The sequence below is a fragment of the Stegodyphus dumicola genome, chromosome 4 (genome assembly GCF_044657685.1).
Source record: "Stegodyphus dumicola isolate Sdum_Otavi_A_Nest chromosome 4, ASM4465768v1".
Taxonomy (NCBI): Eukaryota; Metazoa; Arthropoda; class Arachnida; order Araneae; family Eresidae; genus Stegodyphus; species Stegodyphus dumicola.
In genome coordinates, this window is record NC_140771.1 from 117,099,341 (window position 1) to 117,116,749 (window position 17,409).

The window sequence follows — 17,409 nt, forward strand, 5'->3', positions numbered from 1 at the left end:
TATTATCCAAAATAATTTTGAAAAGATTCGTTAGTGGTGCCGTAAATTAGGATCTGCCATGTTTATTGACCCGTTATAGATATTTTACTATATGTTATTTTTTCAAAATGCTAAAATATAATCTATATTGTTACAGTCTGTGCATGTCTGTCTGTTTGTTTGTGACATCATCTCTGAAACGGCGGGAAGTTGAGTTTCAAAAGAGGTATTTCCGGATTCCAAAAATCCATGAGAAGCCAATTCAACCATTCTCATCTTCGTACAAGTTTAACCAGCTAAGATATTAATTAAAAAACTCCAAAACTGCTAATTTTTACTCTCGTTTTTCTGAGGAGCATTAGTTTCACACGCTGGAGATAAAAATCTGCTTTATTTCGAAATGTGTTGACACTGCTTGCTTTCAAATCGCAGACTTTGTTAATAAAAAATTTATAAGTTTTACATAACATGAAATAAAAAAAAGCATTGCCAATAACCACAATGATGAACGAGAGCCAAACATCAAAAATGTTTCTGATGTTCAAAGCATGCAACAGTATGCGATATCATTTTTGTTGAAAATTTTCCGTTAATGTTAACATTTCAAATAAGTAGCTGTTGTTGGCAACTTCTTTGTTTCAAGTTACGATAATTGACATGGTATGTTATTGCCATGTTAATACTTTTATTGATATTGAGAAAAAGTGTTATATTGCATTAAATTAAAATCATGATGTCATATATATACATATTAACCTGATGTATCAAAAGTTTTTGTTTCCTGGTTTGAGAACAAAAGGATTATTTACAAATTGATTTTTGTTGGAAAGAATGAACTGATTTCATTCATACTGAAATGTTGTTATACATTTTCCTTTCAGGTGTACATAGAACTTACAAATTTTGCTTTGGCCATAGTCTGCTCATCTAACGAGCTTGTCTGCTAGTATATGAATAAAAAATGTGTTAGAAGCAATAAAATTTGCAAATATCATTTAATTACCTAAAGAGAAATTTCATTTCCAATGATATAAAAAGAATGAGATCGATTGAATGTAGGCCTGGGCGTTATTTTAATACTTTTTATGTGTGAATAATAAATTTTATTGCCAATTGTAGGATTTCAATATTGCTGTCGCTTTCCTTATTTCTTACAGCTGAGTATCATGAATGTGTAAAACATATTCATAAAAATATGCAGAAAGAACTACATTATTAAATAACAGTATATAGAACCGTAATTATGCAATCATTATTTTCCAATACATATAAAATAAAAATTGTTGCTTAATATTCCATAGTTCTATTGCATTATACTCAAAATTGACATGCCTAATGTACATTATGCTTTGAAAGAAATTATATTATTTTGTGTAGGTACTGAAAATGTTGGAAGAATATCGTATTGGAAATTTGAGAGTCGAGGACAGAGGCCAAGACATAAAAAATATGGAAGATCCATTTGCTACAGATCCTCGACGGCATCCAATTTTGAAACCTCGTTCTACAAAACCCTTTAATGCTGAACCACCTATGGAACTCCTAGTAGAAAATTTTCTAACACCTAAGTAAGAACCATGAAGAGTCTGCTTGAGTATATTATAGCAATTTTTAGCTGCATTTGTGGAATAACTTGCAAAAAAAATCTGACTCATAATTAGAGTAAATAAGCTTTTAAAAGTAAGTTAGCATAATGTAACATCTCATGTGTTTTTGCATAACTTTTTTTTCTAAAATGTGTGTGTTTTTTATCTTGTTACTGTATGAATTTGTTTTCTGTGCTCCTTCCCAATTAACTATTATGTATTGGAGAATTAGTTTTAGATTATTTTCTCTCTACCTACAGAATGAACTCAAATTATGAACAATATTAAATGCTATGTAAATTAAGCTACTTAAGTATTATCATCCCCCCCTTTAACAGTAGATCAAATGCTTTGTATAAAATGGAGAATAATAGTTTATTATATCAATTATGTTATGTAGGAGAGTTTATTGTTCCTATAATAATTTTTATGGTGTAAGTTAATATTATTTCAATATAAAAATATTACCCTGTTTATAAACTTATTTGTTGGTTTCTTCAAATAACTTTGAGACAGGAATAGAAAATATTTTTTTCTCTTTGTTAAAATAAATTACTTTTATTTTAATTGAATAAAAAGCTTTTATATATGAGGAAAATTTGCTTGTAAAAGTTTTAGAAGGTACATGTATGTATATATCTTATGAAAAATGGTTTAAAATAGTAATTTGCTAATTCATAAAAGACGAAAAAAAGACTCTAATTTCCTATATGCTTTTGGAAGTACATGAAAATTTTGGTAGCCTTAAAATATATGTAAATTTAAAACTGAAAAGATCTCAGTACCTAAACTGGCAAGCTCTGCTCTTTCTACTCATGCTAGGAAGGGAAAATAGATTTACCTTGTGCAATAACACTAGCATTATGTTGTTTCCCGTATACCTATAACTATGATTAGCAGTCATTTTAACTGCTTGTTCTGAATAGAAGAAAAGGCTCGCCTTTTGTTAATATTATGTAAAGTTAATGCTTGTAATGATACATTTTGCTTGTTTAATAAGCAAATAAAGTAAATTGAGTAAAATACATGCAACCAAAAGATAATTTAATGTAACAAAGAGCAAAATAAAACAAAGTGAATAAATATCTTAATCAAAGAATAATTTAATATAACAAAGAGCTAAAAAAGGGGGGAAAAAGTCATTTTAGATATTTTTAATCTTTTTTATCATTTAATAAATTGCATCATAAAAATTTTCAATATGAAATAGATATATTAAAAATTACACATATTAGTACTTACATTACTGGTGTTGCATGCAGATTACTGATTTTTTAATTTTACCTGTACAGGTTCCACAAACATATTTTTTTTACAATACTTACACGTATTCAAAGTTTTGTTGCCTCTGCATGCATTTATTTGGCATTGTTTATGCCAATGGGAAGGGATGATGCCAGCACCTTTTTTTTTTTTTTTTTTTTTTTAAGATATAGAAAGTTTGTGAATTTAGGATGAAATGTACATCTTTCAAAGCTCCAGCCATATTCAAAATAAAATCATGATGGCTGATATTCTTTATATTCAGTTTTCTCCTTGTAAATTATCCATGCATTTATCACGGCCAAATCAAGAATATTTAAAAAAAAAAAAAAATTCATTGAGTATTTTTTAGCAAATCGGATCCAAAACATCAACTCCATATTTGGTGGAATTGTAAAAATTCAAAACTTCCAGTGTATTTTTTCATCAGATGAGATTTCCAATGTTGGGTGCATGTTCTCATGAGCAGGACGTTCTTGTTTTTCTTTTTTCCCCCTTGATAAAATGTAAGCGTTATATTGTCATGCTTAGTAGTCTTAGTAGAACAGAGCACATCTCTCGTTTTTTGAAAGAATAACATACTTCTGTTTTTTAATGATTTATTGTGGCACGGCAGCTTATCCCTGAATTCTTCATTTCTTTTACTAATTTCAGCAGTTCCATCAAGTGAAAAGCTGCATGTTCACCTGCTGTTTCTCCAGCTGGTCTTGTTTCATCTTTTCCCAAATAGGGAAATCTGTTCAGTAAATATTTTGACTGCACGTCAGTAGTAAGCTAAAATTTAATGCGAATTAATCCGGCTTTTTTAGGCATATACTGAATAAATCGGTATCTGGTCTACATGGGAAATAATTGTTCATCCACTGTTATATTTTCGCTCGGTTTATAACATTTCAAGCATTTTTATATAAAAGCATTCCAAATATCTAAAACAAAGGCAAATGGATCAATTTGCAATCTTTATGATTTTAATCTAAATTTTTACTTTCCTTTACCATTTCGTGAGCATGTTCTCCATCAGATCAATTGAATTCACTAGTTTCAGTAGGAACAATCTAGTCCTCTTCGGATAAACTGGATGTAGTTTTGGTATAAAATTCTTCATTGGTTCAGTTTCTGGAGCAGAATTATCATCAGAAAGACTTTCAAAAACTTTCAGCATCTCTTCCTTCGTTAGATATTTTCTACCAGTGCTTCTGCACAACATGATAAGTAGGCCAGAACAACAAAACACTCTCCAAATGAAGTAAAGTACATTTCTTTCTACTGAAAAATTACTTTCTAACATAAGCGAAATGCACAGACACGTTGTGCGCAAAATTCCAAGCAGGTGTTTTTATCCCCCCCTCCCCACTCACTTCTGTGAAATGTGCAATCTTTGTTACCAAAAATACACTTGTTTATCTATCGGCAAACTGGAAATAGCTAAAAAAGTCATGAAAATATTGAGAAATCTATCATTTTCTCAATGCGTTCAAAATGACCAATAGGTATAAACAATAATATCATCGAAAATAATTCCTTAAAATGAACAGAAAAAATATCATGTAATATTCGTAAGGTTTTAGAAAAAGTTAAAAAATATCAAAGTTATAAAGAATTAAAAAAGTTATGTCCAATTAAAATGCAGATACAGTCAAAATGACGGTTCCCGTAACTCTAATGTTAATGTATATGTATATATATATATATATATATATATATATTATTTAAAATTTAATAAACTTCATTTGCTTTTTATGAATAGAGAATGTTTGTTATATATATATATATATATAATAAGAAGGCATACAGATTTAAGTTTGCATCTAATGTTTGTGTCTGTTTTTTCTGGTAATGCATATGTATTTGTAAAATGAAATTTTGACTTTTCCTTGTAAAGCCCTCTCATTCTCCTCTTTTGTATCCTGAAAATAATAATGTGCTTATCATATATCCTTTTAAAGGGTATCACTTCAAGTTTAATTCCTCTTATGTGATTCTTATATAATGCTAAAGATGCATGTACTGACATAATGGCAAACGTGAAAGCAAAATCTTTTATTTGTTCATAATTAAAACTAGTAGCAACAAAACTATACTTAGCCCCTATGCTGAAAAATATACTGACGGCGGACCTGTGTGTGGAACATCTTCAACGCTTTCGTGCCTGTCCCAAAAGCGTTTAAACCATTCAAAAGTTCTTGAGCGGGATGTTGCTTCCTCACCGTAAACTTGTTTTAACATTTCGCAGGTTTCCACAGCTGTCTTGCCCAATTTGAAGCAAAATTTAATGTTAATTCTTTGCTCTATTTTCACTTAAATAGGAATTTAAGAGCTACATTTTAATGCGCCTTTCCACGAGAACCACTTATTTCAGAATGGCGCCGATTGTACTGCACATGCGCAAGAAAACGCTCTTCAGTATGCAATCATTGGCACCATCTTCCAACTTTTCGTTCTACAGTTACGTCAGTCCCAGAAATTAATAGCTGGACCTTGTATAATTTGCATTTTATGTGCATTTTACTACCTTTAATTTGTTGAAAACTGTCTTAAAGTTAGTAAGAAAACAAATTTCTAAGTTAATAGATCCTTGTAAAAAATATTCATGTTTTCTCAATTTGATAAGCAATTATAGAGTGCCCGGCGCTTCGAAACATATTTGAGCTTTTAAGTGACTCAGTTTAATAGACGACGAGTTTTATATTATATCTAGTGATATCAGTTTTAAACTTTTTAGTGTAATAATAACTAATAATTAATTCTTTAATTAATCATAAAATAATAACTAAAATTAATACTGAAATGAAACTATTTATACAATTTCGAAATTCATTTAAAAATTTGTATAAAAATATTTTCATTATTATGTTCTTGATAAAATTTTCTCATTTACAAACAACTATTCTATCTGTGCTTGTTTTGTTCAACAACAGTTTTTCAATTGTATTCCTAATCTCATAATACTGCTAATAACTTTTTTGATCAGCATATTTTCAGTTCAAGAATTTTTCTTAAAATTTGCAGTGCTGTTCTTGATTTGATTGATGATGGCATATCATCACTTTTCCTGCATCAATTTCGCTTTCAGTTTTTTAAACAATTTCTTAGTCATTTTTTGCACATTTTGTCTGAATATTGTAGTGAATTGATATACAGTCAAAAGTCATTAATTCGGACACCCACCGCACATGCGCAGAAAACGCCTGTGCACATGTGCCAACGCGGCACATGCGCACAGGTGTTTTACGCGTGCGCGTAAGACCTTGACTACTGCGCATATGCGTGTGCGCAAGTGCAGAATACGTTTTCGCCTGCGCGTTTAATGTATAACGGACGGTGTAAGCTAAAATTATCGAATTATCTATTTCAGTTAATGTTAATAATTGCGTTGTTCCTTAATCTTCGAATTGGATCCGGCTTATTATTTTTTGCAGACTGTAAGAGCAATTTTATAAAAGTAAACTTGAACTTTCGATTATGTCAAATAGAATTTCCGATGCTGGAACTTCCAAAGGATCTACAAAACGAAAGTATGTTTCGATGTCCAACAAACAAAAAGTGGAATTGCTGCAAAAAATGGATAAAGACATGAAGAATGTGACAAGAGAGGTTAGTGAAAACGAAAAAATTTCGATTGAGTTAGTCGGTATTCTCAGCACAGCAATTAACGGGACTTGAACAGCGGGACTTTGTAACTGAACGAGAAATTATGTCTGTTTATAGAATTAAAGAGAAAGTATTATCACATAAAATGAAGCAACTTAAACAACTTACATTGAAAGAAATGTTTAATAAAGTAAACAAATAAATATTAAGTTTTTTTTTTTTTTTTTTTTTTTAAATTTTGATACTCTTTAGATCATAATTGTTCTTTATTTCATAAATTACAGTTTCATACTTTTAATTTTAGAATTTCTGCATGCCATCTTACGAGATTTAAACTGATGATCTATAATCCGGAAAAATCGATAATCCGGAATCGCCGAAGTCCCGACGAGTCCGGATTAACGACTTTTGACTGTATATTCTAAAAATGAATCGTCATGATTTCCCTCGCTGATATCTGATGCATTAGCTCTAGTTTGTAATTCCTCTGAGGTTTCTTTTATGTAAAAGTCGCATTTTCAAAAACAGTTTATATCTGATTTTAGGAGATTAACCCCCTGTATTGACATTGCATATTATATGCATAACCTTTAGCAGAGATATCGACATACTTATCTCCTTTGAAGTGCTTGCAAAACTCAATTATGTTCATCATTTTCTGAAAATTTTTTTCTGTAATGACATTTAAAAGTTTTTATAATACACTAAAACTAAATGAATGTTATAAGTTGTGTTTACAGAAGAAAGTACTTGTGTTTTTCAGAAAGTGAGAAAGCAAAATACCTTAAATCTTGCACAATGTATGGGAAATTCCCAACTTAGGTGTAGTTTTTCTTTGGCTGCAGTTAGCAAGAACATTAAAATCTTAGTAATTTATTCTTTTCTTTCAGGTTCAAGTCTTCTTGCTTGGTATTTTGACAAGCACATGAGAAATTTTTAACAATGCTTTTTTCTGCAATTCTTTCAAATTTCAAAATTTACATTTTTAAGCAGCAAAAAGATTGCCTTTCGTCTATTTAGTCAATCAGCCACTTTATGATTACAAACATAGGCAATGCTTTCACCTCAGTCTACAGTTACCACTTCTTTTCCATTCAAGGGATTCTTAATACATAAATAACCTCAGTCTACAGTTACTACTTTCACCTCAGTCTACAGTTACCACTTCTTTTCCATTCAAGGATTCTTTACATAAATAAAGCTTAGAAGCATTTTTTTAGACCTTATGAAAGCATCACATACCTGAATGGTAAAGCCGCAGTGCACAATACGTTAAATCTATTAACTACAAAAAGCTTTAATAGGTACAAGTAGGATATTCTGGCTCTGAAGAGTTGGCCTTTTGCCAGTGTGAGCTCAGTAAGGGGAGGTAATAAGTTTAATAAATGATGGGTTTTCTATTGATTTATATGTATTTGTTTTGATTCCTGGAAATTTAAATGTAATTAGTGGCTAATACTGTAGTTTATAAATTTAAGCTTCTGTATCAGAAACTAAATACTTGAACCACATATCTGAAATTTGCAGATAGGCATTTAATGAGGAGCATAAGAAATGTTTTCAATATTTAAAGCATTAACTTTTGGGTAGATATAAAAACTTCAGCATACATATCTTTTGTTTATATCTAAAGGAGGAAAATTAAAAATATCAACTGAATTTTCTTTGTTTAGGATATATAAGTATTTCTTATTATTCTTGAAATAATTTATTTTCTGTGACTAAATGTTATCACATTCAGCAGGGCAGTGGAGTCTGTAGAGAAAATGACCGACTCCGACTCCTGGAATTTTAAAGACTCTGACCTCCTTCATATATATATGTAAACGTATACACATGGGTTACAGCTTATTTTTTTAATATTAAAAAGGTAATAGATGCTACAGAAAAAAAAAATTGATCACATAGCAAATTATTTATATTAAATAGCATTTATTATGAAATTGAAAATTTGGCATTAGTTATTTCTAAGAAACAGTATAGCTTTGGCAAGATCTTCTTTGTTGGAGGACCATAAATCTGATTTGATAAACTTTGGAGCTGAGAAGAGTCTTTGCACACTGACTGGAGTAGGAGGAAGAGATGTTACTGTAGGGCTAATTTCTTTTAACTTTTCAGGATAGATTTTTATAAGTTTTAAAAGAGGTGTCTTGTTAAGAGTAATTATATTTCTCTATTTCTTCAATGGCTGTGTAGAACTCTTGTTTGTATTTTTTCATTTTTATATCTAAAGGCTCTTATTTCTTTATTTTCATTCGCTTTGCCTTAGCCTTTTCAATATTATCCAAAAATATTTCTCAAAATGTAATTCATCAGTGAAAGAGGATGATGGAGACTCAGTTGCAATGTCTGCAGTTTGATTGTCCTGATTTGAATACTCCAATTGTTCTGAAAGTAATTTCATTCTTATTGAAAGTTCATAGATGGATTTCTTAATTTGTTCGTCATCCAACAAAATTCGGTGTTTTGGATCTACATATATTGAACCCAGCAAGATCTCATTGTATATCAAACTAGTTTTTTTTTTTTTTTTTTTTTCTGCATTGAAGAAATGATTCCTTCTGCAATAAGCCCTCCATTTCAGAAAGTACAAATATCACATTTTTCCATTCTCACCTCCTGTTAATTCTTCAGGTTGTAGCTTTTTTGCGGCTATATACGGTGTAGAAAGAAGAGTTTCCAATTCTGCAAGATCATTCCACAGTCTTTCTGTTAGTGAAACATTAGGGTTATCTACTTCTTCTAAAAAAGTTTTTAATTTTAACCTCTATATCATCAAATATGTACTTCCCCATAGCACTGCTTGATGATAATTTGCTCCTTTTCCTGCCCACATCCTAAGAATGGCATCAGTTTTGAAAGTTCTTGCTGCTATTGCTGCTTGCCTAAATTTACCAGTGAGATTTGTAACTAAAGTAACTAATGAATCAATTTAATCACTAATTGCAAATATAACATCCATCCTCCTCCCTTATATTTATTAATATGTCAATGAAATAGAAAATAACTATTTATTAATGTAGTCCATAAATCAAAATTATAACTTAGCTTGTCTTTATTTTTATTTATTTATTTATTTATTTTTTCTATTCACTTTAATTTCATTTCAAATTCAAACTGTGCAACAAAAACTAGAGTTGAAGTCGACCTGTTTTTAGCGACTCCAGCTCCGACTCCTGTTACCCTAAAATCTGCTCACCTCTGATTCTGACTCCATGACTCCCACAGCCTCAACATTCAGCAAGTATGAGTTTGATGCAGTTTTAAAATTGGTTCCTGTTGTTCCGTTTGTATTTCAGCATTTTTAAAACATTTTTAATATGTACAAATGAGATCTTATGTTTTGCTGTCTTTTGGAAAAATGTAATTTTTTTTCATTGTTTGTAAGCTATTTAACTGCATTTGAATGGGTAGGATTATTAAAGTTTTTGTCTCATAATATGAGTAATTGTCTTTGAAAATCATTCATAAGAATATTCTTTCTTAAGATATTACAACAAGGCTTTGAATGCTTTTACAGCCAAGCCTCTATTAATGAACACCCTGTTTTATGAATCTCTCTACTTAGCGCAGTTTTTGTGGAATTTTGCCAGAAGTGTCACTGTATAAAAAAAAATCTGTATAGTGAAGTACTCTCTCCATTTAACAAAATTTTTGAATCGATAGTTTTTCAAGATTTTTCTTTCTACTTTAAAATTATTTGTTCATTTACTGTGACACATACATGTGTGCAGCTGTGGTCCCAAAGAAAAGAGGTGACCTTGTTACCTGCTGTTACCTACTATTCTACTTGAGGGATGAAGTTGAGAGGTAGATTCTCAAATGAGAAAGCATTTAAACACCCTGTTGATAAAAATTCTCCAACCAATCTTCCATTGCAAACCAGTTTAAGAGTCAGCAGCAGCTTCACTTTATTTTTATTTCCATTTTTCGTGGTTCTATACTGTAAATCCTCTTTAAAGTTAGTTGTGTATTGAATGATAAAAATGTTGAAATATAAGTGTCTAAAGGCCAGTTACCACTACTGCATATGCATTTCTTCAATCAGCGAGCGAATTCACTGTGATTGACGTCTGCAATCCGGTCGATGTGTGGTGATGGATGACAGATGGATAAAGTTCAACTTCTATCCGTATGTCTGCAGATGCGTTGGGATCACATGGTAAAAAAGAAGCAATCAAGTGTTGTCACCAAAAGTTAATGGCAACAGAAGTAGCGATGTATATTGGATCAGGGAAAGAATGTTTTGGGTGCCAGAAATGTGAACATTGTGAGTTTAAGAGAAAATAATGAGCAGTTTGTTGAAATTTAGATCAGATGACAGATCTTTTAATATATAGCATTTTAATACTATTTAGCACAGTGTAATAGGTTCATTTTACAATACGCAACATCCACAAAAATGATCGTTACAACGTAGTTCGATCATCCATCTTTTTTGAACAACAATCTCTCTCGTTGCCATTCCGTAACAGAGAAACTTACCTCTCATGCAGTTTGATCGTGGCGTGACCTTCTCCCCACCTTGAGTTTGGGGATGCAAACTCAAAGCAATAACATAATGATAATACATACATACAATTTTGAGATAACAATAACGTACATAATAATAATAGAAATATTTCAAAATATTAGAACGCAAATTGAAATCAATATTTTAGAGTTCAAACACAGAAAGTTCAAAAGTTTGTTTAGAAGTTTATAAATCCAGTCTTTTAACTGGTTTTATTTTTCGTCTTGAGCGAGACACGCGGACAGTTTCATTAGAGTCAGTATTAAGCTCAGGATTTTCAGCTACCACTTCCGGAACCTTCTGAGGTTCCGATACGACTTGCTCGTAGTTTGGGGTCAATTCCAAAAGGTACAGCCGTTGGATTGGTCTTAATATGTTTCCCTTTTCAGTTCGCAGTTTCACAAATCTGATGATTCCATCTTTTCCTGGAAAGAGTTCCAGTACTCTCCCTAGCAGCCAATGCAGCATTTTTTTTTTATCATCTGTACCAATTAACACTATGTCACCTACATGTATTTTATTTTTGCTTTTGTTAACTGAAGAACGAAGGAAACCCAGATACTCCATTTTAAACCTTCGTTTTAGATTTTCACGAACCTTTTGAATATGTCTCCATCTCAAGACAATATTATTAGTCTTTTCAATTTGATCTAAATCAGGAACATCATTTAATGTAATGTCCTGAAGAAACATTGAGTGAGTCAAGGTTTTCAGCTCTTGTTCCTCGGATATGTAAGTTTAAAAATTTTTTATTTCTGAAATAACATTATAGCGAGAAATCTGCATACTGAAAAAGGCAGCAATCTGCTGAATTTAGTTTGAAAAAAAAGATAAAAATAAGAAAACTGCAACTACAGTACTAGTTCACAGAGAGCAGTGATTATTGTTAAGAAAATCAGATACAAAAAATCTAATTCCAAGTCCATGAAACAGCAAAATTGTCCTAACAATTATTTCCTAGTTCTAGATACACATTTACTCTTAATGAAATGAATGTCTGAGTATACCAAACTGCTATAGCAAATCAGATAAGGCATTAAAAGTTTTTTTTTTTTTTTTTTTTTTTTTTTTTTTTTTTTTTTTTGAAATGGGTAAAAACTAATAACGTTATTTATAAATTAAATTTGATAGCCTTTTAAATATTCTACTACATTGAAAGTATGTTAAATTTGTATTTCTATATTTATGAATATACGTTTTTGGCTAACATATATTTGTAAGCACATCTATCACTAGGAATATATTTTTAGCAGTCCGTCTAACGTCAATCAAAAAGCCACTTTAAAATTGTTTCTGTAAGAAATGCCCTAGAAGCTGAAGAACAAACTGATGAATTTTTTAGATGATAGCACACTGAAATAAGACCAAAAAATTTAGTTTTAAGAATTCATTTACTTGATGAAGTATATGAGCCGAAATTGCTAGTCACGTCTGTGTAATGCTAGCTTAGTGGTAAAGCTGATTGGCAGAGAGATTTGCCTTTTGGGGTCATGAGTTCGAATCCCATATTCCTTTTCCACCCTGTTTTGCAAATTTCTTAGCTGTGTGTTCTCAATTTGATCTATATTTCTGCTTTATAATTTATTTCTATTATTATGTTCATTAAATATGTTTTATTTATGCTGTTATTTATTTCAATTTTCCCCACAAGAATTTATTTTGCAAGTTATAATTTGATACGAATTTAAAGCTTACTTGCTGTATATATATATATATAGATATAGATAGATATAGATATATATTTGTTTCATTTTTATATGAATGTAATGTGGGATGTTTCCAGCTCTAAACTTTCACTACCAATTAACATGAAACAGTATTTCTGCCCTAAACATTTTTAATAAAACAATTTTTTTAACTTATTACAATTCATTTCGCTCCAGCTAAAACGCAGGAATTAATTAAATATTTCCATTTTCTTTATGTATGTGTACATGTATATCTAAAGAGAAAAAAGCTTATTTTTACAACTTCTATAAAAAGAGATATGAATTTAAATTATAAATTAAAAATAATATTTTATGGATTATGAATAAAATATAACTGTGCATAATGCATTTTAAAACAAATGAGATTTCTAATAAATTATCCAGCTATGATACTGAAGAAATTAATGCTAAAATTTTATATATTATCTGTTTTCTCCTAAAATTTAGGCATATTTTAAAAATATATAATCTCGCATTGCAGTCAGCAGTAATACAAGCATAGCAAATTTTTTGTAAATATTGTGAATATTTCTTGTTGCTCTGTACTTTTTAAGTGCCTGCTATTTTTAAATGTGTTTAACTTTTTTACTTGTTTTTATTTGTTTTGTACTAACAGTTCATTTTAGTTTTAATGATATATTTATTTGATAAATATTTAAGGTTTCTAGAAACATAAAGAAATTTTAAAAATTACTTCAGCTTCTATGCAATTAGAGATATTCATAATGTGCATTATAATCTTACTTATCTAAAAATTACTAACGTGCTTTACTTTCACAGTTCATAAGCAGAAATAAAAATTTCCAATAACATCGAATTTACGTATCCTAAGAGTCTGAATCCCATAAATTAAATACAGAGACATCTGGTGGCAATGAATGCAATTGACCACCGAACTTCTGCAGAATATACGTTTTATGAATATACGTTTTTCCATGAATATACGTTTAATATACGGCGTAAATCCAATGCAATATTGTAAACAGTCATTCGTCTGCATATGTATTTCTCCCAATAACGCTATGCGCTCAGAATGCAATAATGGAAATGGGATTTAACAGTTAAAGGAAAAGTGCTGATCCTCAACTAAGTTGACAAAGATGTAAAGAAAAAATACATTGCCATAAAATTAAGTATTTTGCATACTAGTTTATCGACAATCTTGAAAAATTGGGGCAAAATTTCTACAAACTTTGATTTCACAAATCAAGTGCCAAGCTTAAGAAAACATTTGTTTATGAAGATGTTAATGAACATTAAAATGGATAAGCAACAATTGTCTTCTAATGATAGACAGTTGAAGTACTCACCCTCATGATAAGTATAAAAATGTTAGGATTTTTTTCTTTTGTCAAAAAACCTTTGCACAACTGTATTCTATGGATCAAGGGGTGATAAAAATGTTAAGAAATATTACCACAAAATAATTTTGAAGGAGACCTCAATGGGAATTGAGAGAACCCTGTATAAGTAATCAGTGTAATAAGTTTACAGGACTGTGTATCTGAACTTACAAATGTGTTAAATTATGATGTTACTGAAAAACTGTTTGCAAATCCTTCATAAAATCTATCTTCATCGCCAAGATTCATACTACTATTAATAGTAATGTCAGCAATGATGGACAAGATGAGGAACTGAATGAATAATATGTGTCTGCATTAAAAAAATTTTAAGACAACTAAACAATAATAAACAATTGCAAGATTATTTATGTGTAGGTAATGGTGTTGTGACATCAGGAATTCCTACTGAAGAGGACATATTGGACAGCTCAAAAAAATAACAGCCAGAAATCAACTGATGTTGATGAAGATGAAAATAAATGTATAATATCTTCATCAGAAGATATATTTAGGGCATTTGATGCTTTACTTAGCACTAGTTTAGATAAGTAGTGTAAATATTTTAATTAGATATGTAGTTTAGTTTGTTGAGTACGTTTGACATGTTCATGTTTAAGAAAGTTGACCAGAAAAGGTTTTTTGGCCATTACAATGCGAGACTTACTATAACATGAAATATTGTTCATGATTGTCAAAACAAACTAAAATAACTGATTATTTTCCTAAATGAATTTATGTAATTTTCATTTATAACTGTGTTGGAATGGATGCATTAACATTTTGCATTTATATTTAATTTCACTACTAGTTTGTATTTCAAATTAAAAAAAAAAAAAAATCCCTTAAGTCATTTTTTATCATAACCTCCATTTAGTTAAGTTTTTCATAGGATTCTGCAACTTCATTAAACAAAGGTTTGACTGTACTGCAAGTCTGGCTTACATGGGCATTTTCATCATTTTTCCTTTGTGTAGCACGAATGACACATTTTTCCATAGAAGATCTTCCACAGAGTCCATAGAGGTCCTTAAGCAAATAATCCTTATATATTTTATCATAATCAATTACAAACAAATTATATTGTAATGCATTTAAATTATTGTAGAATTAAATTGCTTGTATTATTTTAGCGTAAAAAGTGTTTATTAGTCCCTATGAAATAAAGTAAAATGAAACCATAACAATGAACAGAACTTAAATACATGCATTAATTATATTATGATGATTATCCATCTGCATGCACATCAGTGGTTGGCAACAGTATTATCATAATTCGTTTTTGCATCTGACAAAAATCTAATGTAAAATATAATTCAAACCCTCATTTTGGCCTTGACATTGACAGAATGTGATATAACCAACTTTTGCACATGTATGATTTTAAATGAAAACTCAAAATTAAATTCCACTCATTCAAAATCTGAGAAAGTCTTTGATACCAAAGAATGCTTATCATTTTGTGAAATATGTGTATATTAATTATCATTCTGTCTAATGTGGCATACATCAATACAGAATGATATATCACTTTTGTAACACATACTTTTCTGATATTGAGATTTTCATAGCCAGAATTTACTTTGTTGTTAAGAAAGATCACAGCATGAAAATTTTCAAATGTTGTAAGGCCAAGCTCCATTAGTTCTCTGAAATTTTTGCTTTGTAAAACAGTTTGATTGAAGCTTGATAATGCCTTATTAGGTGGATTTGATATTAAGGACAAGCTGTACACAATTTAAAAATTACTTAAATTCCACTTCTATACTTTCTGATAACTTCTTCCAATTGCAGCCCTGTATTATTGTATAGTTTTGGCTTTCCAAGCATTCTTTCTTTTCTATGTGTGTTAAATTATCATTCAAAGTAAATTTTAAAATACTTGATTGGCCATGTTATAGATAAAACTTAAGAGTACTTCTTTGTTATGGCAGCCCTCAAGACTGAATTGCCACTCAACTGAGATATCTCATCAAAACCTGGCTGTATGTTCTTATACCTCACCACATGATCATATATTAGCACTGGCTGCATGCTCTTATACCTTGCCGCATAATCATATATGAGCACCATGTTGCATTTTTACTCTCACCATGTTTCATATATTATTCATTTTTGATGGTGGTGTTTTTTGATATTAACAATCTTTAATTTACCAAGTAATGAGGTGTATTCCGTATAATTTTTTTCAAGAAAGAGGTCTTTTACTTACCAAACGATTAGGCGAAAATAGCCACAACATGAAATTTTATGTTGACGAAATCATTTGCAATGTTAAAAATTTCAAAAAAGAAGAAAGGGCCTCCATGTTGGAAACTGGTTCAGTGGTTCCAGAATATTATTTGTGACTGCTATTAGAATACATACATTAATTATATTATGCTGATCATCCATCTGCATGCATATCAGTGGTTGGCAATAGTATTATCATAATTTGTTTTTGCATCTGACAAAAATCTAATGTATTGACTGCTATCAGATTTACCTATTCTTGGGCAGAGTTTGAATTCTTTGGGAGAGAGATCTATGAAATGGTCTAACAAACAGCTTAATATATGTGAAAGTGCAGTAGATTGAAACAGTTAAATGCAATAAAATAATAAGGATAAGGGTAAGGATTCATAAAAATAATTCTTAGGAATGGACATGCAAATATTATTGTTATTATTATTGTATTGTTTAATTTTACATTCGCGATTCAGAAGCTTAACAAAATTATAGCTGAGATCTTGGCGCAAATCTAAAATCACAGAATATGGTTGAAGGCAGCTATAACAAAGAAGTTCTTACTAAACTTGCATTGGAAGTCTGGTTAAGAAACCTGTAGTGGTTTGTAGGTAGCTTTAAAGTTAAAAAAGTTTTGCTTTATTCTGTGCAGTAAAATGTTCTCCATTGTCTTCCAGTTTCATTGATGTACATCTTCTTAAAATCAGTGGCAATTAATTAAATTTGCCTATTAAATTTAATCGAACGCTCCAAAAATTTTTTTAAAAATTAGTTATTGTAGCATTCTTGAACATATGTGACTAAAATTAAAATAAGGAGGCTGCTAATTATTGCTTCTATTGTTCCTTGAATTTCTTTTAATGTTCCTAATACAGATTGTAAACGTGTGTCCCACAATTTTATTTCTTTATTATATATAATTGAAAATATTGTCAAAGTTTTTCTTTTTCTTTTTTTTTTTTTTACTATTTAGTGCATTTGACTAAAGCCATATAATAAATAATAAAATTTAAAAAAAAAAAAAAAAAAGGTTTTTCGATTTTGTTGAACTTTTAATCTATAGTAGGGGTCTTAAATTGGTGGACCCTGGCTATTTTATGCAGCCTGCAAAGACATTTCTGTTATAAATTTTTTGCAAATACAAAATTACAAAGATTTCAAGATTTTAATTATTTAAAGTCAAAGTTTGCATTATTTTT

General features: G+C 30.0%; 1 protein-coding gene across 5 annotated transcripts in view; it reads left to right on the forward strand.

The window, feature by feature from the left end:
- The window catches only part of shop (sulfite oxidase), a 119,023-nt gene that overhangs the window by 79,281 nt on the left and 22,333 nt on the right, over positions 1 to 17,409 (forward strand). For all 5 annotated transcript variants that reach the window (XM_035375853.2, XM_035375854.2, XM_035375856.2 and 2 more), the window contains one exon: positions 1,357 to 1,547. In XM_035375853.2, coding sequence (XP_035231744.2) covers positions 1,357 to 1,547 — 191 coding nt within the window. The remainder of the gene's footprint in view (positions 1 to 1,356; positions 1,548 to 17,409) is intronic.